The 22,968-nt window shown below is 40.6% G+C and overlaps 1 protein-coding gene across 3 annotated transcripts in view; it reads left to right on the forward strand.

Moving 5' to 3' along the window:
• Positions 1 to 1,671: 1,671 nt before the first annotated feature.
• The window catches only part of HPS3 (HPS3 biogenesis of lysosomal organelles complex 2 subunit 1), a 37,839-nt gene continuing 16,542 nt past the window's right edge, over positions 1,672 to 22,968 (forward strand). For 2 of the 3 annotated variants that reach the window (XR_006782501.2, XM_045812948.2), the window contains exons 1-8: positions 1,672 to 2,009; positions 9,515 to 10,006; positions 10,523 to 10,694; positions 10,800 to 10,885; positions 12,823 to 13,015; positions 17,759 to 17,840; positions 20,254 to 20,408; positions 22,428 to 22,536. Coding sequence is in view for 2 of the 3 variants with exons in the window: in XM_045812948.2 (XP_045668904.1) it covers positions 1,793 to 2,009; positions 9,515 to 10,006; positions 10,523 to 10,694; positions 10,800 to 10,885; positions 12,823 to 13,015; positions 17,759 to 17,840; positions 20,254 to 20,408; positions 22,428 to 22,536 (1,506 nt within the window). In the remaining variant the exon portion in view is untranslated. The remainder of the gene's footprint in view (positions 2,010 to 9,514; positions 10,007 to 10,522; positions 10,695 to 10,799; positions 10,886 to 12,822; positions 13,016 to 17,758; positions 17,841 to 20,253; positions 20,409 to 22,427; positions 22,537 to 22,968) is intronic. The other variant, XM_045812959.2, reaches the window with a different exon arrangement.

Raw genomic sequence — 22,968 nt, forward strand, 5'->3', positions numbered from 1 at the left:
GCCTCCCATAAGGAAATCAGGGTGTGCCTACGGCTGCCCCTGCGTTTGTAACAGGAATACAAGCAGGCAACTCCTCTTTATAGCTACTGACATACAAGGAAACCAGGCACATCCCCCACCTTCCCTTGGCTAACATGTCTATCCCCTGAGAATCTTAAATGAGTCAGGTTTATTTAAGGGAGAGGTGGTTATCTCTAGAAGGGATTGGGACTCCAGGCTGTAAGCAAATATCACTTCTTTCTCCAAAATAGACATTTTCAACGTAGGTGAAGTTACAATAAAATTGTAAGTTTAGTCTTGAAATTTTAATTTGGTACTGGAATTGTAATTTTCTGTCTTGAGGGAGGAAATAAAAAAAGGACACATATGGCATAGATTTGTGGAAAAAGGGATGTTCATGTGTTGTATCTGAATGAGTTAGTTGTAAGCAGTTGTTAGGCTCTTTGTTTTCCATAGGAGCCTTCTATGAGTTTTCAACCCTACTTGCTGACTTCCTTGTCCAGTTCTTGGCCTCAGTTTGGTGAATGGTTGTATACCAAAAAGTCTCTATTGGTTGGGTTAGGTGAAGGGCAGCAGGATACCACTAAGGGGTACTTTATTCATCTAGATGGCAAAGGAAATGGAGGTAGGTTTAACTTCAATCCAATTGCACCTAATTTGTAAATTCTTCGAAGAAAGGATTCATGAGGGTGAGAACTAGAAACTAACCAAAGGAAAATCTGCTTTCTTTTTAGTTTTGTCCCTATGTAAGTAAGGGGACGCCGAAAGTAAGAACATCCCACAATTCATACTTACATACTTATTTTCTGGATAAATTGTAAAAAGTTGCTCTAATGCTCCCTTCATCTAAATGTGTGGTGGTTTTGTTCTGTTTTGTTCTGTTTTTTTTAATCGGGATTGCAATCATGCGCTCCACCTCGAGACATCAGGAATAGATATAGGATACAGATTAGTTTTAGGAGCACTGGACTGAGAGCTAGTGGATTTCAGCCCTGGTCATTGCATCCTCTGGGGCTCAAACTAATCTTTCGCCAACTACATGGAGGTCACTAGGTGATGTCCACAGTTCCTCAGCAAATATATATATGTATATATTACATATAATATACATATATATTACATATAATATATATGTATATTTTTTTTCTTCCTTCCTTCCTTCCTCCCTCCCTTTTTGCTAAGCACATTCTAAGTGTTGTTCTTTCCAATGAAATCATTCTGGAATTTCCAATATTTTGGAACAGCTCTTCAGTGTGTTTAGCCCGGCGTCGAGCCGTGTGCACTTCACTTCAACTTTCGCAGCCCTATCCTCCTGAAACTCTGAGGCTACTGGGGAGACATAAGTGATGCCCCTTAAGTAGGTAGAAAATGGTACAAGATAGCAGATAAAAAGTTGAGACTTACTCAAGGGCCTAAACAGCTCGTCTAGCCCGAAGCAGTAACGTGAAATAACCAAAAAAAGGACACATCGGTCTTTGTGCCCGTCAACCGCGGGGCGCGGAGCGGTGGCCAGCATCGGACCGCCGTGTCCAAGGCCCCCAGACAAGAGGCCCGTGGGATGCAGACGGACCCGGCCGAGGCCACTGCTCCCCGGACCCGAGCCTCGCCTCGTAACAGCCTCTTTAAGAAGGGGAGCCGCAGGCGGCCCGGGTGACGCTCACGTGACTCGGCTCTATTCAACTGCTGGCGGAAGTGGTCCAGCGTCTGCGACCGGAGCGGGGTCTCCGGGCGCCCCGAGGGGCGTGCAGGCCTGAGCGGGCACCGGCGGGCCGCCCCGGAGCCGGTGGTCAGGATGGTGCAGTTATATAACCTGCACCCATTCGGGTCGCAGCAGGTGGTGCCCTGCAAGTTGGAGCCCGAGCGGTTCTGCGGCGGAGGACAAGACGCGCTATTCGTGGCGGCAGGCTGCAAGGTGGAGGCATTCGCGGTGACCGGACAGGAGCTGTGCCAGCCGAGGTGCGCCTTCTCCACGTTAGGCAGAGTGCTGTGCCTGGCCTACAGCGAGGCCGGTGAGTAGCAGCGAGGCCAGGGGAGAGCCGGGGCCTCCTTCCTAGAGGACTGAGCGTCCCCGGCCGCACTCTGGGTGGGGAAGGAGACTTCCCGGAACTTGCTGGATGGTCTCGCGGGGTCTGGCTGCTGATTACTGAAGGAGAGCAGAGCTGTGCAGTTGTCGTGGCAACCGCAGGTGAGCTCTTGCTTCTAGGGGGCGGGGGACGCTGTCTGCTCTTATCTCGCTCGCTCACCAGAAAGGCCTGTAGTTGGGTGGCTGGGTTCCGCTCAGTTTGTTTGTATGGTAAAATAAACCATACAGCTCCAAAAAATTCAAACTTAAAAGCATAGAAAATCTCAAACACATACAAAATAGGGAGAATAGTATCTTGAACTCCAGGTACTCCCAGCTTCAACAACAATGCCAACTCATGGCCAATCCTTTCACGTCTATACCTTTATCCACTAGTCGGTTTTTGAAAGCTCACGTTATATGCTGGTTTTTAAATCTATGCAAGTGGAACTCAAGTCATAAACTCCTCCCACCCACCCAAAACAGCGCAGCAGCATCCAGTACCCTTTTTCCACCGAAATGTGAAGCAGTACCAAGGAGGTACAATGTGGGTATATCTCTATTTTAGAAAAATACAACATTTAAAAATAAGTGGTACTTAAGATTACGGAAGGATTTACCATAGGCTTCTTTTAACTGCCTAATAATGCACTTAAAGTTGATTCCTGCTTCTCAAGAGGGTCGTAAATGTATAAATTGCAGTACTTACGGTAGAAAAGCTCAGGGGCTTACTTATGAAGTGCAGAGCATGAACTTGGAGGATTGGAGATCTCTTTCTAACTCCTACTCTGTCTGCTACTGGTTGGGTGTGAGTTTACAGAAACTTTTGGATCTCAGGCTCTGGTTTTTTTTGTTTTTAAAGTTGAAATTGCTAGATCAGTGATTTCCAGGCATTGGGATTTTGTGGATCCATGAAAATCTGTGGGGCTATCATCATACTTAGTATCTGACTATTTATTTTGTCCAGTAAAAATATATACTTTAAAAATGAAAAGCCGTGTTATTTACTGTAACCATAAGAGAAAAAAGCACTAAACCCTAAACATTGGATATCTTTGCTTTACGAGCAACTTACTATGCGGTTATTTTTTTCTTCTTGGCTAGTAAAGATACTAACGGAAGCCTGCATTGGTTCACAGATAGTGTTTGAAAACCACTCATTAGATCTGTATGTTTTCTTTCTTTCTTTCTTTCTTTCTTTCTTTCTTTCTTTCTTTCTTTCTAAGATTTATTTATTTATTTGTTTATTTGACGGAGAGAGACAGTGAGAGAAGGAACATAAGCAGGGGGAGTGGGAGTGGGAGAAGCAGTCTTCCCGCTGAGCAGGGAGCCCGATGCGGGGCTCGATCCCAGGACCCTGGGATCATGACCTGAGCTGAAGGCAGATGCTTAATGACTGAGCCACCTAGGCGCCCCTGTATGTTCTCTTTCAGCAGAAGATTCTGATTTTGGAATTTAGTAGAAATACCTCTCATCCATTTTTCAATATTGGTGGTTTCCCCATCTCACCCCCCTTTTAGACGAGGAAGTTCTTACCTTCAAGAGCTCTACTGAGTGGCACACTTACCACTCTCAAGGTGTGATGTGTGTGTGTGTGTGTGAGAGAGAGAGAGAGAGAGAGAGAGAGAGCGTGCGTGAGAGAGAGAGGCAGAAACAGACCAGACATATTTATAAGATCTGCCCCATTCTTCCAAACAGACATTTATTCTAGAATTGGAAGTGGCAGGCATTATGTAAACTTATAGTTTTCTTCCCTGTCAGTAATGGTGATTCTTGGGATCCTTGATGTCACTACTTGTGCTTCAGAATCACCTGGGGGAGCTTGAAAATATGCTGATGCCTGGACCACAGAGAAACTGTCAGTTTCCTGGGGTATGGCCCAGCTTTGGGGTGAGTCTGATATTTATCCAAAATTCAGAACCACTGACCTAGTGCCTACTAGCTGCTGTAGGCAGTGAGTAGCATGGTAACCTTATTAATGAGGCCTTGAAAAACAAAGACTTTTTATAATCCAGTTGGCTGTCCTAAAGAAAGTTCAGGAGTCATGTGCTATGGCATTAGCGTGGGTCAGATAGCTCAAGGGTAACTTTCAGTCCTCAGCTTGAAGACTGGATACAACCCCTGGGTACAGCTTCTATTAACCCACACATAGCTGACTCCTAGCTATGTTGATACCCAGATAACTTGTCTTCCACTTCTTAGCTTTTTCCTTTTGGTCTCTTTCTTCCCATTCACAGTAATTTAGACATGGGGATTCCTGCTCTACCTGCCTAGTGTCTTTCTCTATAGCAAATCTCCCCCTGTCAGAAACAAAATGAATCTTGTATCAGTCATTTATATTTATTAAAAGTGCTTTGCAGGTCTCTTACCCAAATAGAAAACATTTTCTTTTCTTTTCTTTTTTCTAAATTTTATCTATTTATTTGAGAGAGAGAGAGAGATTGAGAGAACAAGTGGCAGGAGGGTCAGAGGGAGAAGCAGACCCCCTGCAGAGCAGGGAGCCTGACGTGGGACTTGATCCCAGGACCCTGAGCCAAAGGCAGATGCTTAACCAACTGAGCCATGCAGGTGCCCAACATTTTCATTTTTTAAAATCTCTAATTAGCAGAATGCTATTCTCCCTTTATAAAATTTGGGGGTGTTAGGGAGAAAGTAGGTCGAAGTTTTGAAGGACAGAGGGCCCTAACATCATCATCAGTAATGGAAATTTAATTTAGGCTTTGTGTGTGAAGTGAGGAAAAGGAGACATGAGAATTTATTGCTCTCAAAGGAGAAAGACCTGGTGGCCAGGGTTGGGTGCTGTGTGGGGAGCTCTGGTGCAGGACATTTGTTTATGGGGTGTCTGAAGGTGGTGGGGCAGGGAGGACAAGACCACATGGCTCTCATTGTTGACTGTTCTTTAGCACAAGTGTATTAAATTACATCTCCCCAAACCCTACCACCTCTTCACTTTTCTAGAGCCATAATACATATTTTGATGTATTGTATATTATTTCTGCCTTCCGATGTCAATTCTGTCATAGGAGCAGCCTTTTCCTTAATCTGGTATTAGTGTTAACCAGGTTTGTGATCTTCCTATATAAAAGGAAGATTATTATTTTAAAAAATCAATAATCTCAGCTTAAGAATAAATATGAGAATGATTTTTTAATTTACTTAATGAAGACAGAAGCTGTTGTAAAGTAGAATAAAGCCCCTGACCATATACATAATACCTAAAAAAGTCAGTCAGAGGAAGACAAATACCATATGATTTTTTATATGTAAAATCTAAAAAATAAAAAACTTAAAAAAAAACAAAACTAATTGGTGGCTGCAAGAGCTGGGGTGGGGGCAGTGAGAGAAATCGGTGAACTGTGTTTTGTTGCTTGTTTAAATATATTACATTTTAAAAAAAGTTTAGTTTCTTTCATACAGTGCTGTTAACCTCCACAGAATCCTCTAGACTTATATCTTCTTTTTAACATTTTGAGAAACAGCATAATTGGGAAATGAGCATCGACTTTGGAGCTAACCACATCCAGGTTTAAATCCCCAGCTCTGTCTTGTTGGCTGTGTTGCCTTAGACAAGTTACCTAGCTTATTTGAGCCTCAGATTCCTGATCTATAAAATGGAGAATGAGATAATACCTTGAAAGTTTTTTGTGAGGATTAACTGAGAGAACTCTAAATCTCTTATCATAACGCTTGTCAGGTAAACACACTTACTGAGCAAATTCTAGTTCATCATTGTAAAACTAATCTGAAAACATACAAGACAGTATGGGCACTATCTACAGTTTGCAGCTTATATACAAATGATATATACACTTTATCAGTGAAATAGGTATATTTTTATAAATGTATGAATAAAACAATTTTATTTAACCAAACAAATATTCTTAGTTTTAAAATTCATTTACTAATTTGAATATGGCACCAAAGCACGGGCAACAAAACAATAAAGTAAATTGGATGTCATCAAAATTAAAAACCTTCGTGCATCTATAAAAGACACTAAGAACACTAACAACAGGTGGAAAAGGCAATCCACAGAATGGGAGAAAATACTAGCAAAGCATATATCCAAGAAGGGATTAATATCCAGAATATATAAAGAACTCCTGTAACTTAACAACAACAAAAGCCAATTCAAAAATGGGCAAATAGGCATTTCTTCAAATGACCAACAAGCACATGAAAAGATGCCTAACATCATTAATCACAGGGAAATGCAAACCACACCCATACTGAGATACCATTTCACACCCATTAGAATGGTTATTATTTAAAAAAAAGAAAGAAAACAGCAAACATTGGTAAGAATGTGGAGAAACTGGAACCCTTGCGCACTGCAGGAATGTAAAATGGTAGAGCTGCTGTGGAAAACAGTATGGTGTTCCTCAAAAAATTAATTACCATATGGTTCAGCAGTTTCACTCTTGGAAGTATATAAACAAAGTAATTGAAAGCAGTGACTTGGCAGATATTTGTACATCAACGTTCATAGCATTTTTTCCCTAAGATTTTATTTATTTATTTGACAGAGAGAGACAGCGAGAGAGGGAACACAAGCAGGGGGAGTGTGAGAGGGAGAAGCAGGCTTCCCGCCGAGCAGGGAGCCTGATGTGGGGCTCGATCCCAGGACCCTGGGATCATGACCTGAGCCGAAGGCAGACGCTTAACAGCTGAGCCACCCTGGCACCCCCATAGCATTTTTTAATGAGAGCCAAGAAGTGGAAGCACCCCAAATGTCCATCAACTGAAGAAAAGACAAACAAAATGTGGCATATGCGTATCTCTACCTGCATGTTTGTTGAAGCATAATTTTTAATAGCCAAGACATGGAAACACTCTGAGTGTCCTTAAACAGTTGAATAAATAAAATGTGGTATATACATAAAATCGAATATTACTCATCCTTAAAAAGGAAGGGAATCCTGACACATGTTACAACACAAATGAACCTTGAAGACATTATGCCTAGTGAAATAAGCCAGAAGCAAAGACTAATATTGTATGATTCAGTTTATATGAGGTATCTAGAGTGGGCGAATTCATAGAGACAGAAAGTAGAATGGTCATGGCCAGAGTCTGGGAGTGGGGGAGAGGAGGAGTTATTGTTTAAGGGATACAGAGCTTTGAGGAAGATGAAGAAGTTCTGGAGAGGGATGATGGTGATCGGGGCACAACAATGTGAATATACTTCATACCATTGAACTCCAGTCTCAAAATGGTGAAAATGGTAAATTTTATGTTATGTATATTTTACCCCAACAAAAATTTTTAAAAAATTCATTTACTAAGGAACTTCTAGAAAGATGGAGGGGACAAGTCATCTTTTGACCCAACTCCATCCAAACTGCTTCCCTGGAACTGAGTGAGCCAATATATGGAGCCTGTAGGTACAGTTAGGCATTATGCCAAGATGTCCAGGGAATGAAGAGGTGCAAGCTGCGTTTCTGTGGTATCAAAGGCACCAGCATCAAGAGAACGCTCGCCTTTCTGGAAGGTTGGCTCATTTCTGACAAGGAGGGGACCCGGCCAGCCCAGCGAGCGTTTGCAGAGAGGGGCTGCTTGCTTGCTGCATGTGTATATGGGAAGTTGTGATGCTCACAGCAGTGTTTCAGTTTTAGTTCATTGGAAAAGAGCCTATCTACCAAATAATGTTAGTAACTAGTAGGTTCTACATTTGGAAAAACCTTGACTTCTCTTCCCCTCAAAGTTCTAAAGATTAAAAATTTAAATAAAAAAGCCACTAAAATAGAACATGTAAGACTATAGTTACGTAATTTGGCGGGCATAGGACTGTCTAAGCAAATTAGGAAACTCAGAGGCCAAGAAGAAAAGCATATAGATCTGACTACGTAGGTATCTGACTACTTTTACTATGGTAACAGCTGCCATAAGCGAAATCAAATGTCAAAGAATAGACTACCAAAAACAATTTGCTATTCGTGACCAAAGATTAATATCACCTTTACCCAGAGAGCTGCTATTTCTTAGTAAGAAAAACAAATCAAGCATCCTATTAAAGTAGATAACTTGCGGAAGAGAAATCATACATGGCTGATAAAACACAGGAGAAGATGGCCAGCTTTAGAAATGGTCTGGGAAATTTACATTATGATAACCATAAGAGTCCTTGTTTCTCCATCACATTGAGTCAGTGCTAGTGAGGATATGGGGAAACGGGCATGTTCAAACAGTGCTGCTGGCAACATGAGCTCCGATTATGTAATTGTGATAGAATCTGGCAATATCTTAAGATTTAAAACATACCTGCCTTTTGCCCCAACATTCTCACTTTTGGGAATCTATGCCATTGAAACAACCCCCTAGGAAATGAGTATATAGGTATAGTAGGCCTATTTATCACAGCATGAAGTATAGTGGCAGAAAAACTTGAATATATATCAATAGGGGAATTGTTGAATAAATTATGGCACATATATACATAGGATATACAGATAATTTTCAATAAAACGATGTTAGATACCCATGTATTGACATGGCGAGTAAGATGTATTGGCAATTTTTAGAAGTTGCAGATTGTTAAATATATTCAGTGTGATTCCATTTTGGTGAAAAAAAAAAGACAAAACACTAGTCTGTGGTCTATGTTTATATGAGAGAAAGGTGTAGAAGGCCATATACCAAGCTATGTGTGTTAACCCTGGCTCCTCACAGATTGGACTGCGGGGAAGAGATTATGCTTTTCTTTCTTTCTTTCTTTCTTTCTTTCTTTCTTTCTTTCTTTCTTTCTTTCTTTCTTTCTTTCTTTTAAGATTTTATTTATTTATTTGACAGAGATAGAAACAGCCAGTGAGAGAGGGAACACAAGCAGGGGGAGTGGGAGAAGAAGCAGGCTCCTAGCGGAGGAGCCTGATGTGGGGCTCGATCCCATAACACCGGGATCACGCCCTGAGCCGAAGGCAGACGCTTAACCGCTGTGCCACCCAGGTGCCCCGAGATTATGCTTTTCATTTGGCATCTCTTTACTGGTTTGATTTCTTACAACAGAGACTAACTATAAAATTACTTTGTAATTCAAACAATATAATAAAATCAACGATGAAGGGAAAATTGATTTGGATTTAAGTTTTATTTAATATGTATAGCTTTTTCCTACTTCTCAGAGTTGACACGAAGGTGTGACCTGTGGGAAGGGGGTCTCAGAGCTACAGGAAACACTCAGAGCTAATATAAGGAATAAAATGTACAATTTCTATGTAAGCTACATAAATAAATGGATTATCTTAAGACATAATGGGGAGAGATTTATTTCAGAACCTAAATGCCTAACGTCAGTTAAAAATATACCTAAGATCCTATTAATTAGGGTTTTGTTCTCGTCAATCTTTAATTGAATCCTAATTCACATTAGGATTCACTAATAGTTCCTTTTCATGGCATAAAGTAACTGGTTGTTTCTAATTACAAATTCTAAGTATAATCTTATTTTCTTCTCAGGAGACTATCTGGCAGTAATTGAAGAGAAAAACAAAGCTACATTTCTACGTGCATATGTGAACTGGAGAAGTAAAAGGACTGAAAACTGTCGCGTGTGTATCCGAATGGTTGGACATAATGTGGAGGCACCCTTTAGTGACACCTACAAAGACCAGATGTCTATTATTGAAATGCCGCTTTCTGAGGCCCCCTTGTGCATCTCCTGTTGCCCAGTGAAAGGAGACCTTCTTGTTGGTTGCTCCAATAAGTTAGTCTTATTTAGTTTGAAGTATCAGATCATTAATGAAGAATTCTCAATATTGGACTTTGAACGTTCTTTAATTATACATATAGATAATATCATTCCTGTAGAAATTTCTTTTTGTATTGGTTATGTTGCTCTCATGTCAGACTTAGAAGTCTTAATCCTAAAACTGGAATCAGACCCTAAAAATGGAGAGAGTGTTAACCACCAGCCACCTAAGACCAACAATCCAATGAAACAGACAGAAGGTAAATTATGAATTTAGCTTGCTTTCTTATCTTAGGTGTAGAGAAAACCCTTACTTCTGGCAATCTCTGAAGCCACATTATTTACAGATTCAGTTTTTCCTGATACATGAGATTTGGGTTTATGATCCGGCTGCCCAGATCTTACTCAGTAGCATGTCAGTGTGTTTCAGCATATACTTGTCAATAGAAATAATGGAAGAGCTAGAAGGAGTTTCTAGCCCCAGTTCTCATAAGTTGAATGGCCTTGGGTTAGGAATGCCATCTCTGAGTTTCAATTTCCTTGGTAAAATTGGGATGATCATATCCTGTTGTACTTTATCTGTTGTGAGGAATAAATGAGGAAGTGCTAAGGCTTTTCAAAACCATAGTGCCTTGCAAATATATGAAATGTCTGTGTGCGTGAATAAATAAAATTACTATATTTCAATTTAATTGGTCTGGGGTTGTTATGAAATTTAAATTTCATTCAACTAGTACTTGGGGTTACTAAACTCTTCTCAAATTTTATTTTTTAAGATGTCAGTAGTGAAACTTTGCAGCTTGAGTCAGATGATTTTGTTATCTGTCAAAAGCCCATGGAACTTCTCGGTGAAAAAAGTAGCCAGTCTGGAATATCTGTTACACTGGAGTCAACGGGATTAGCTGATGAAAAAACAAAATATTACCACGTTCAGCACCTGCTCTATAAGTATTACAAAGCTTTTCATTCATCAGCATTTAATATATATTTACCTGCTTAGAAGTACATCGAAATTAGATCTCTTCCTCTTTCTTTCTCTTTTTAAACTCACAGACGTTTTGCTCCTGATATTTCGTCCTATGTCTTTTCTGATGACATCAAGTTACATTCACTTCAGTTGCTACCCATTTACCAAACAGGTAAGTATGGCGGTGCTGCAGTGCAGTGAGGTAAAAAGGCTCTGGGCTGGGAGGAGAGACCAAGGTGGGTAATACGTTAGGTTCTCTTACCGAGTCTCCTGTGGCCCTGGACAAGTTCCTTAGCAAATAATGCTAAAGAGTGTTCTTATGAGCACTAGAAAGGGAAGTTGTGTCTGCTAGGAGGAGCCATGGAGAGAACATGACAGACAAAACGCATTTCCCTTTTTGAAATGGTTACTTGGCCCAAAAAGGGAAATTGGAACCTTGTCCTAGCTGGGGTTTTTTTAGCTGGGTATATGGCTAAGCTTCTTATGATGGCCTTGTGAGCAAGGTGGGAAAATGTTGACTGAATGGGAAATTCATTCAGAGTGGTGGTTTTCAACCTTGTTGCACATTGGGCTTCCTTGGATGCTTTAAAGAATACTGATACCCAGGCTCTACATACTGGTGATTCTGACTTGATTAGTCGACTAAGGTATGTGGACATCAGTAGCTTTTTAAATGCTCCCCCGGAACGTAATGGGCAGCCCAGACTGAGAATTTGCCATTGGGTTTTGTACTTAGTCCTGGCCTGCCTAACATCTTTAGATGTTGCCTAGAGACAATATAAATATTATTCTGACTAAACGTGTTTATAAACCTCCCTTATTTTTTTCTTTCTTTTAGTAAACATTTATTGGCTGCCTACTATGTTGGGTATTGTGCTGAATACTAGGGAACCAATAATGAGCAAAAGTAGGCAAAGTACTTGCACTCATGGAGCTTATTGTGTTCGGGGAGGGGGGAAGCAGACATTAATTGAATAATCATTTTGTTATTATCAAGGAGTATACAATTACACACTGAAATGAGTGCTCTGAGGGAAAAGAATCCTACCTTGAGAGCTTCTAACAAAGATATTAACCTCATTTATGGGTCAAGAAAGGCTTCCTAGGAAAGAGGATCTGAAGAGTGATTTGGGGCTGATTTGGAAATATGGTTGGTGCAGAGGAAGCAGCAAAGGTGTTGTGGTAGAGGGAGAATCTAATAAGTGAGGAACTGAGAGCTAGAGCAAGGCAGAGAAGGTCGTGAGACAATGCTGGAGACCACAGAAGGCCCAGAGCCATGTTAGGGGGTCAACTATCTAATGGCCGTTCCCTTTCTCTCTCTTTTCTTTGCAGTAGCAAGAAGCTGGGCTAATACCGTAGAATTTCCCATAATCTGAATTTTGCTAATTGAGTCCCCACAGTGTCATTTAACATGTTCCTATATTCCCTGTATGTCCCTGTGATTTGGTAGTTCAGTCTGAAGCTGTACTGTTCACTATGGTGGCCGTTACCCACCTGCTGCTGTTCAGCACTTGAAATGTGACTAATCTAAATTGACATACACTGTTAAGTGTGAAATTCACATCATTATCTGGAAGAGTTAGTACAGAAATATATATATAAAGTATCTCATTAATTTTTTCGTTAACTGTTGGTTGACATGGTAATAGGGATATATTGGGTTAATACAATACACTATGAAAATTTTGCCTGTTTCTGTTTACTTTTTAAAATGTGATTACTAGAAAACTTTAAATTACATATGTGGCTCATGTTATATTTTTATCAACAATGCTGGTCTAGACTAAGTCTTGATTAGATGATGGTAGTGGTTATGATTATGAAGATGATGATTTGGTACCACAAGTAGTGCTGACTTCTGTTGGAAGGTACATGGTATCTGGTGATGATTATTACCTAGATCTGTTAACTTATTAGGGGTTGCAGAATGGTGATATTTTAATTATATCAGCTCCCTTTTCATTTCTTACTGGCATTCTTCTATAAAGAGCAGCTTTTCCTAAACAAATCTTTGGTTATCCACTGAGAATTTTTGCTTAGACAAGTTAAGATATCAATTTCCTTTATTTATTGGTTTCATGGGGTTTTCCCCCCATTTTTTTCATGCAGGTTCCCTAACTTCTGGTAGAAAAAATTTGTCTCAGGAAAAAGAGTTGCTGAGTCTCTTCTGTTTTTTCTCATTACCTCATGTGGGCTATCTGTACATGGTTGTCAAATCTGTTGAATTAATGTCAGTTTACCAGTATCCTGAGAAGTCTCAGCAGGCGGTGCTCACACCACAATTTTTGCATGTCATCGCAAGGTATGTTACAATGTTACTGCTGGACTTTGAGTCACTTACTCTTCTGCAAATTCTTGGGGTGCTTCCTAAGTCTTTAAATGAGAATTGTGTGGGGGTGCCTGGGTGGCTCAGTCTGTTAAGCGTCTGCCTTCGGCTCAGGTCATGATCCCAGGGTCCTGGGATCAAGTCCCACTTCTGGCTCCCCATTGAGCGGGGAGTCTGCTTCTCCCTCTGCCTGCCTGCTCTTTCTCTCTCTCTCTCTGACAAATAAATAAATAAATAAATAAATAAATAAATAAATAAATAAATAAATAAAATCTTTAAAAAAATAAATGAGAATTGTGTGAACCAATATATGGTATTGTAAATTAATGATGTGCATTTGCCTTTTGATGGCCTATACCTACCTTTTCAATGTCAAAGATTTAGATTCTCGTTTTGCCTTTGTTTTATTTTCTTAGATTGGATAGGGGTCTTTGTGAGAAAAAATTTTCATAGGGAATTTTAATGAAAAGTCAGGACATCTCTGGATTTCTTTTTAGATTTCCTAATTTATTCCTCTGCTGTCCTATCTTTTCTGTATGATTTGAATTATTTCATAATTTAGAACTGTGAAGGAGCCAGAAAGACTACCCTCTGATTAGTACAAATGGGGAAAAAATAACCCAGAGGTTGGGATTGGCAAGGTCATGTGGATAATTGGTGGCAGATGTCTTTTCAGTTGCCTTACCGTGATAGGCTGGCATATAACCTGCGTTCCTGAGCAGGATTTTAATCTCATTTCCTTTTTATCTCAGCAGTAACGGATGTTTCTGGTTCTAGTTCCTGTTTTTTGAGCTTAGATTATGTGCAAGCCACTGCATTGGGCCCTCTAGCCAAGTAACCGTGAATAAACTACACCATCTGTTTTCTAAAGCAACAGCATGAAAGAAGGCAGAGACACATACATGGGGCACAAATACTAGGGGATTTGTGAAAAATATCTTTAGACTTTGTGAAAGTGAAAGTGAAAATAGGCAATGCGAGGAGAGAAATTTCTTCTGGCTGAGTCATATGGAAAGCTTTTTGTGCTTGAAGTGAGAAAAGCTAGTTAGAATCTACAGGTGTAGATTAGAAGAGAAGGGCATTATAGATACAGGTAAGACTATAAAAAAAGGCTATGACTAGTTTTGTAGGAGCATCTAATAATTAATTGCATAGGATGGTGATCTTTAATTTTTTTCAACTGAATGGTAGGATCAGAAGCTACAGCAGGTGCTAGAGTATATTCAGACGGCATAGAACTCACCTGAAGATTCTGCCGCTCACTCATAGTGTGGTTGCTGCCCTCTCCTCCCCATTGTCTGGTGTAAGGAGAACTTCTGTTGTGTGTTTCCTAAGTGAACGTTGTGGAACTAGCTAGTCTCGATTTCTAACATGTTGTGCATAGTGACGTTCTTCAACCATGAAGAATCTGAAATGCAGAGAAGTGGTGCAAATCATGCTCGAGGGAGAGCTCAGGGCTTTGAAAATTAAGGACTTTTTTAAGGTTTTGATCAATAAAGTGATGTGATAAGAGCATTGCTTTAGGAAAATCAGTGGTGGCTGTTATGCAGGATAGATTGAACACAGGTTAGTACACTATTGAAATGGTTCGGGGGAAGATAACGAGGGGCTGTAGCAGCGAGAGGATGAGGAAGAATGGATGGGAGAGGCTTCGGCAAGAGAATGACAAGACTTGGTGTCTGTTGGGATGGTGGGAATAGAGGAGGCACAAAAAACCCCACCAGAGTGTTGAGGCTGCTTTTATGAAAGAATAGACGCTGGTGAAGTGTGGGGAAAGAGAAGTTTGGTTTAGGCATTTGAGTTTGAGGAGCTTAGGGAGTATCAAGGGGAAATGTTAAGCAGGCTTTTGGACACAGAACTGAAGATGAGAAAAGAAAGGAAAACATAGACGTTTTATTACCATCAAAAAAGAGCTGACTGTCAAAGTAGTGAGTATGGCCTCAAGAATGTGTAGCAGAGAAAAGTAGTTGGAAAACTAAACTCTGGTGAAGGTCATGTTCAGGAAGGGAGAGAAAGAACAGAAGGATTTTCAAGAATGCAGAAGAACCTAGGGAACTATAGCATCCTAGACACCAAGGAAAAACTAGAGGGAGAAAGAAAGAATAAAATATTTATTTCTGTCCCAAAATATTGATGTGAAAGACTATTAATCTTTTCTCTACCTGATTGCATAGATGTAAAGGACACTGAGAATTTAGTTATTTGATTCCCTAAATTTATTTCCCCTCTCTGTTAAATATAAGTCATGAATTAGTTTAGAATGCAGAGTCCTGAAAACACAGTTATGGGGATTTGAAAGGATTTAAAATGTGTGGGTTTTGCCTGTCTCCAGGTAGGAAATTTTTGAAGCTTTTCTTAATATCAGCACCAAAATACACTCTTACATCATTAATTTAACTGTAGAAGCACTAGACGTTAGAATAGCAGCTGTTATATGTAAATTCAGATTCTTAATAAAGATCCCCACCCATATTTTTAAAGTTCTATATTTGTTGAACTTACTTTTACATATTATTTTACCCAGTAAATACATACTTTAGAAATATTGTGACCCATAATTTTGTCTTGAAAAGTTTGTTGAAGGGTGGTACATTAAAAAAAAAAGGCAAAAAAAATTTTTTTAAAAGAATCTAAGAACAATATAAAATCATGTAAAATGTCATCCTTATAGAAATACATAAATGGGAAAGCCCCCCCATAATCCTACTCCTCAGAGTCAACCATGTCAACAATTGATGTGTATTCAGGGCACCTGGCTGCCTCAGTAGGTTAGGCGTTTGCCTTTGGCTCAGGTCATGATCCCAGGGTCCTGGGATCCCAGCCCCACATTGGGATCCCTGTCTGCTTCTCCCTCTCCCTCTGCCCCTCCCCCCACTTGTGCGCGCTCTCTCTCTCAAATAAATAAATAACATTTTTAAAAAATGGTGTATATTCATCTAAACTTTTTAAAAAAACAATACATTTACTACTATGATTTGTTTTTTATGGAAGTGGATCATAAGATGTCCACTGTTCAGCAACTTGCTGCTTCACTTAGCAGCATATCTTGGACAACTTTCCATGCCAACACATTTCAGTTCACTTTATTCTCTTATACTGCTGCTTAGTATTTCTGCAATAGCCAGCTGCTGGATTGCTGTAGGTGGAGGTGAGTCAGAGGACCAGCCTTCTTATCTCTGGAAACTAACAGTCATTTATCTTTATGGTCATAGCTACTCTCACTTATCATTCTGGCTCCATCACAGGTGCTTTTTTGCTTTTCACTATCTCAAAGTCCCTTCTATTTGTTTTACTTCCTGGTGTTAACTCTCTATTCTAGATTTCTAAGTGGTGGTGCAAGTGTTCCAATGATTATCATGACTCCAGAGGTCATGTCCTAGGACTTTGTGGAAATGGACAGAGATGGCAATGGGCTGAGGCTGCAGTAGAAGCCCCCCAACACAGAGGGAGAATGCCGAGTGATACCTCTTACCTACACTGTGCAGTCTCCCAACTGTGAAAATGTCAGAATGCCTTCCTTATAACGAAGTATTTCTTCTACTTTTTAAAAAGATTTTATTTATTGATTGATTGATTTGAGAGAGACAGAAAGAGCATGAGCCCACATGCACAATGGGGGGGAGGGGCAGAGGGAGAAGGAGAAGCAGACTCCCTGCTGAGCACAGAGCCTGACCTGGGGCCTCAATCCTAGGGTCCTGGGATCATGACCTGAGCTGAAGGCAAATTCTTAACTGACTGAGCCACCCATGTGCCCCAAGAAGTATTTCTTCTATTATAAGATCAATGCTAGGTTTGCTTTATTTCAACATAGTTCATTTTTAATTCTCCTACTTTTTGTTTTTTAAAAATTTTCCTGTGGAAAAAAATAAAAATTATTGCTGTGAATCCACCGCAAGATGGGTTTTGTAGCAATTTCTAAGTTAACTTTTTAACGTCAGTACTGGAGTGTTGACTTCTCCCCTAGTCACCAGGCATTCGTTGTGCACTGACGTGGGGTCTCTAGGTCATTTTACAATGCAGAAGCAGCATGGGGTTGTAGAAAGAGCTAGAGGCGTGTGAGGAGTAAGACGACCTGGGATCTAATTTGACTCCATCCTCCTGAGATGTCTTAGACCAGTCATAAGACTTCTATGCCCTCATCTTTAAAACAAGCTTCTGGAGTAGATAATTCTCAAGATTCCTTCAGATAGCCTATAATTTTCAGTTCTACCATCGGATATGTGTTTGCATAATCTAAGTGTGTTGTCCAGCCTGATCTAGGCTCAATTACATGCTGAGATGAGTGGGATAGAGATAGTAGTCAGGAAACTTGTGTTCTAATCTTGGCGTTGATAGTTACCTCTTTGTACCTTGGGCAGATACTAGGGAAATCATTTTGTCTGTAAAGTGAGATATTGACCCAGATCCATGGCTCTTAACTAGGAGTGTACAACAGAGCCACACATGGAGCTTTGTAGAAATATACATGTCTAGATTCAGCTCTTAGAGATTATGATTCGGTAAGGGTGAGGTGGGGACCAGTTGTATATTTTTACAAACACTCCATGGGGATTCTGAGGTGCTCTCTTTGTTAAGAAGCAGACTAATCATCAGCATTTAACAAATATTTGAGTCTTCCCTCCCCACCATTGCTCTGTTTGCCTCTGTGAAATCCTCCCATCTATGAGCATGTGGTTATTGGCCTCTGCTTTGCTCAGTGGTGTCTCTCCTCTTCCTTAGCAACAACCTACAGTGTTTCACAGTGCGGTGCAGTGCGGCAGCAGCTCGTGAGGAGGACCCGTATGTGGACACCACCCTGAAGGTTAGAACTGGTTTATTTTATTTTTTTATTTTTATTTTTTAAAGATTTTATTTATTTATTTGACAGAGAGAGACAGCCAGCGAGAGAGGGAACACAAGCAGGGGGCGTGGGAGAGAAAGAAGCAGACTCCCAGCGGGAGAGCCTGACGTGGGGCTCGATCCCAGAACGCCGGGATCACGCCCTGAGCCGAAGGCAGACGCTTAACGACTAAGCCACTCAGGCGCCCCAGAACTGGTTTATGATGACAACAAAATCTTAGGATCAAAAAGGGATACATGAATGCTTGCAAATTTGCTCTTGGGTCTAAGTTGGTGAACATTAAAGGTCTTAAGATCTTCTTTATCCAAATAGAGTTTTTGGACATGAAATAGTAAGCATTTTGTGATTCATGGTTTAGATGACAATTTTTAAGATTACTTTGAAAACATTTCACTCAGAATTTAGGTGTAGTGCATAGTTTTTAAAATTTGGTAAAGAATATGTGAGTGTAACTTCAGAGAGAGTACTTTACAACTATAGTATACTACAATTTTATTCTTTTTTAATGGAAATATTGGTGGCAGAGAGCACATGATCAGGGGCAGAAGCAGAGAGAGAGAGAGAGAGAGAGAGAAGCGGGGCTTGATCCCAGGACCCTGGGATCATGGCCTGAGCCAAAGGCAGACACTTAACCAACTGAGCCACCCAGGCATCCCATGATGGCCTATATTTTATAAGTTAGTTTATGTCTATCTGGCACCTGGGACAGCTTTTCCTGGAAAAGTAAGTGTTCATTACTGATCGTTATGTTAACAAGCCAGCACTTTTGTGCTTAAGGTGTTTGAGGTCCTCTTCCACTATCATCGTCACCCAAATAGTGACATGTGACATTGTTTTACTCGATCTGAGTTCTCAGTAGCTCTTTCATGCAATGGCCTGCCTGTAGCTTTCTGTTGCTGACCAGGCATTCTGCCTACCTTCAGCCTCTTAGGAAACCCAACTCACAGCTTCCCCATGCCTTTCTGTCTATGTTTAAGATACACACATAGCCTTTTCAAGAGCATATTTTAGAAATAAAGATTATTTCCCTATTAAAATGGAAAGCCAACAGATTCTTTGTCCCTCTCTTCTCCTCACACCTTGCTTTGCTTTTTTGTTTTCTGTTTTTCAAACCTCAGAAAGACATAGGCTTATACAGGTGGTGATGCTGGAGTGAGGGGTGCATAATAGATTGAGGTAGGTTCAATCTGCATTTGAAATTAAATCACGTTGTAGGTCTTCTCAGAGTCTCCTAAAACCAGGGGGAAGGAACAAGGAAGAGAAGAAGGGAGATAAGAAGAGAGATGGGCAGCTAGCTGGTGGGGAATGCTGCCCTTGAGACCAGTCCTCCTGAAGGTGGCAGAGGGAAGGTCACACCTCATGGTTCCCTCTCTCCTGCGACTCTACCATTCTGAAATGCTAGATACCACCAGAACCAGCACACGTTTAGCCCTCTTGCCGACTCAGACTTTGGGAGCTATGGCGTCTGAGAAAGATTTCACAACCTCAGAATTTGGTCCAAAGTGTACATCTTACGTCCCTCTCCTCTGAGATTCTGGCCCCTCAGCAGTAGCTAAGGCCATCTTATCTATTTTTAGAAATGAAAAAATAGATGACTGCATTGCCCCAATCGCTTTGTACAGAAGGCAATGAAGATGACCGCAGAACCAAACTAGTGTTAATGGAAGAGAGGGCACAGGCCTGGCAGCATCATTTTGCGAGCTCCCAGAAACAGCTCTTCCATTATCTTATCCACTGTCCTTGAATTAGTGCCCCCTTACAGGGACAGGAGCCTGGCTGCTCATCCAGGGTTTCCTCCCATTTACCTGACACACCCAGCTGGTCATCCATTCCAGGCAATGTTCCCACCTAAGGAGCTAACAGTCAGGGGCCATCTGAACATGCAAGCATTTCTCTTCTACACGTCCATCCACCAAGAAACCATGTAAGTTCTCTCTGTGCAATAGAATGACCATTTATAGTGCCTGATTTTTCCTAGAAACCACTTTGGGGCATATCCCTGAACCAGCTCACCGTCAGTGGGGATTTCTGTAGGTGCAGGTTACCAGCCCACAGCCGTGCTCGGAGAGCCACTCTGTAAGCCACACAGGAGTTCCCACAGCCGCGATGGGCTCAAGAGCGCCTGCCGTCTGTATCTACTCAGTCAGCAGATACCGAGTGGCTCTTCGGCGGGCACATGTGTAATAGGTACCGGGTTACAGAACTTCAAACAGGATAACCTCCTCCTTTGATAAGATTAGGAATTCAGATCGGGTTTTTGGACGGGGGTGTGGAGGAGGGAGCAGGATTTTATCAAATAAACAGACTGATTTTTGAAGATTAAAGTTCATGTACCTTTGTTCCTTGGTGAAATTTGTGATTTTTCCTCTACTAGGCTTGCCCACCTGTCAGTATGGATGTCTGTGCTCTAAGAATACAGCTTTTCATAGGCTTGAAAGCCGTCTGTCACTTTAAAAACCACCTCATACTTTTGACCAAGGCAGACCCAGAGGCCATTCCAGAGAGAAGAGACTCACCCAAGAGGCTTCTGTAAGCATCTCCACACTTCTACACATTCATGCCAATGTTTCTGGAATGAGTTGTTACTGATATATTTTGTGTGTATGTCCTAGTTTATCTTTTTAAAAATCAGAACTTTGAATGATAAGATGGTTTGTCTATGTTTTTTTTTCCCCCGGGGAAGGAAAAGAAGATTCTAGTGATCTCCATAATATCCTCTAGAAGAGAATGAATTATAAAGTAGTTCCAATAAAAATCTGTGGTATTTTAGATAAGTTAAAGGACATGTTCTTCAGTATAATTAATAGGAAAGACAGAGCCTCTAGTGCTAATCCAAACCACAAGGCTCTTCACTAGTTTTTTTCTTTGACCTTTCAGTGGTTACATTTTTATCCAAGTATTATTTTCTGGAATCTCGATTCAAAAGAAATTAATAATGCATTTCTTACTTAAAGCCCATTCACGATGTATAGATATGTGCTGATCTTCCTTAAAATAAAATTGCATTTTGATAAGACTAATCTCTGGTTGACTCTTGGATTTTCTGCTTTTACATTGTTTGGACTAGAACGCTTAGTTCTAGACTAGTTATGCTTCTGTTCAACATTTTCTGTTCTGTGACCTTAGTAGTAGGAATTAGATGATGATGATAATGATTTGTATGTTCACCCATGAATAATTTAATCAGGAAAGAAATCCTTCTGGGGGAAGAGAAGCAGATAGTGTACAGATGGTCCCATACTTAACGATAGTTTGACTTACAAGCTTTCACTTTACGATGGTATGGAAGGCAATGCCCGTTCACTAGAAACTGTGCTTCGGGTTTGGAGTTCGGATCTTTTCCCGGCTGGCAACATGTGGTATGATATTCTTGGTGATGCCCCGCGGTGGCAGCGGCAGCTCCCAGGCAGCCGCGTGGTCACAGGCGAACAACCAATACACTTACATCCATCCTGTACCCATACAGCAGTTCTGTTTTTCGCTGTGTACAGTATTCAATAAATCACATAAGATAGTCAACACTTTATTATAAAATAGGCTTTGTGTTAGATGATTGCTAATGTAAGTGTTCTGAGCCAGTTTAAGGTAGGCTAGGCTAAGCTATGATGTTTGGGAGGTTAGGTGGATTTGATTTATGCTATTTTCAATTTTTCGTGGGTTTATTGGGATGTAGCCTCATCGTAAGTCAAGGAAGAGCTGTATTTCTAGTCAAACATCGGTTTTTAGTTTTAACATAAGGTTTTACTTTTTCAATTTTTTTTTTATGCCTGTGCTTTGTCCCACCAACAGGAATAATCAGAGGTTAATTTGGGTAACCGGTCACTCTGAGTGTGCACAGAATGATCTGGGACTGACTGATTCTAAAAGCTTTCTGGCAAGAGGAAGAACAATTGGCAATCTTGCAAATTATTGACATTTTTGTCATTAGACATTTTTTTAAAATTTCATTTTTAAATGATTTAAAAAAAAAATTCTCATTTGAAAGTTTCTTTGGTCAGAGGTCTACATTTTAAAGATTGTATACTAAAGAAAATGCATCAAATAGTGAAAGCAAGAGGTAAGATAGTACTTGAAGCGGACCCATGGGTATTTGTGTCTTCTGCATTTTTCCAGCAGCCCTGAGTGTTTTGCCTAGTGTTCTGTTGCAGCTTCTGCTTAGATTGGTGGCATAAGGCATGCTGGTCTCCTGAAGGCCATGTGCAGGAGAGGTAGTGGGTACAGGCTCTCTCACAGCCAAGGCTGTCTTCCTTTTGAGGGGTCTTGCCTAGTCTTTGAGCATTTTGCCCATTTAAGAATTCCTGTGGAGTACATTGGAAGCAATTGGTTTATCAGTACGTGAAAGCTGTTGAATTTTAAATGCCGTAGGCCTATGTAGCATTGAGAACTCATGTTCTATAAAAATTGACTAGTACAGCGAGTCATTGAAGAAAATACTAAATGAAAATGATTGCATAGTTCTTTTTAGGTATCTAACATTTACCATTTAAGATTGTCATTTATTAATACTGTGTCTTATCTTGCAATTCTTGTCTTTTCTTTTGCTTTTAGTTCTAGAAAAGGAACCAGTGGTAAGCTTAAAGCACCTCCTGTAGCTGAGGCTGGGTGGAATTTGTATATTGTGGATACGATCTCACCAGTGCAACTGTACAAAGAAATGGTACTCCTTTCAGACTTCTAATTCTTATTTGTAGAAATTTAGGGTCAAAGTAATGACCAGATACTGATTCTAATCATCACACATTCAGAATGCCACAGCCAACCAGCTTTCACGTTCCGTCTGACAGTAGAGCGTGTATCTTTCGTCACCTGCTCATTTTCACAGCTCCTGACATTTGAGGAGCCAGTAGAAATTCCCTTCACTAAAATAAGACTTCCTTATTCATACCCACCCTCCAACGAGGATTGATGAACCCGTCGAAACATAAACAGCCTTTGACCTTTATTTCGAACCCTAGCAAAGAGTACCAGGAAATGGAGCTGAAAGAAATCTTAGATCATTTATCCCCGTCTCAGTCTTTGAAATATTAGCAGATTGTCTCAGGGCCCAGCGCACCTGCAGCATTGTCCTGTGGGCAGTGGCCCAGAGGGG

The sequence above is a fragment of the Ursus americanus genome, chromosome 20 (genome assembly GCF_024610735.1).
Source record: "Ursus americanus isolate L20-20 chromosome 20, mUrsAme1.1.p, whole genome shotgun sequence".
NCBI lineage: Eukaryota > Metazoa > Chordata > Mammalia > Carnivora > Ursidae > Ursus > Ursus americanus.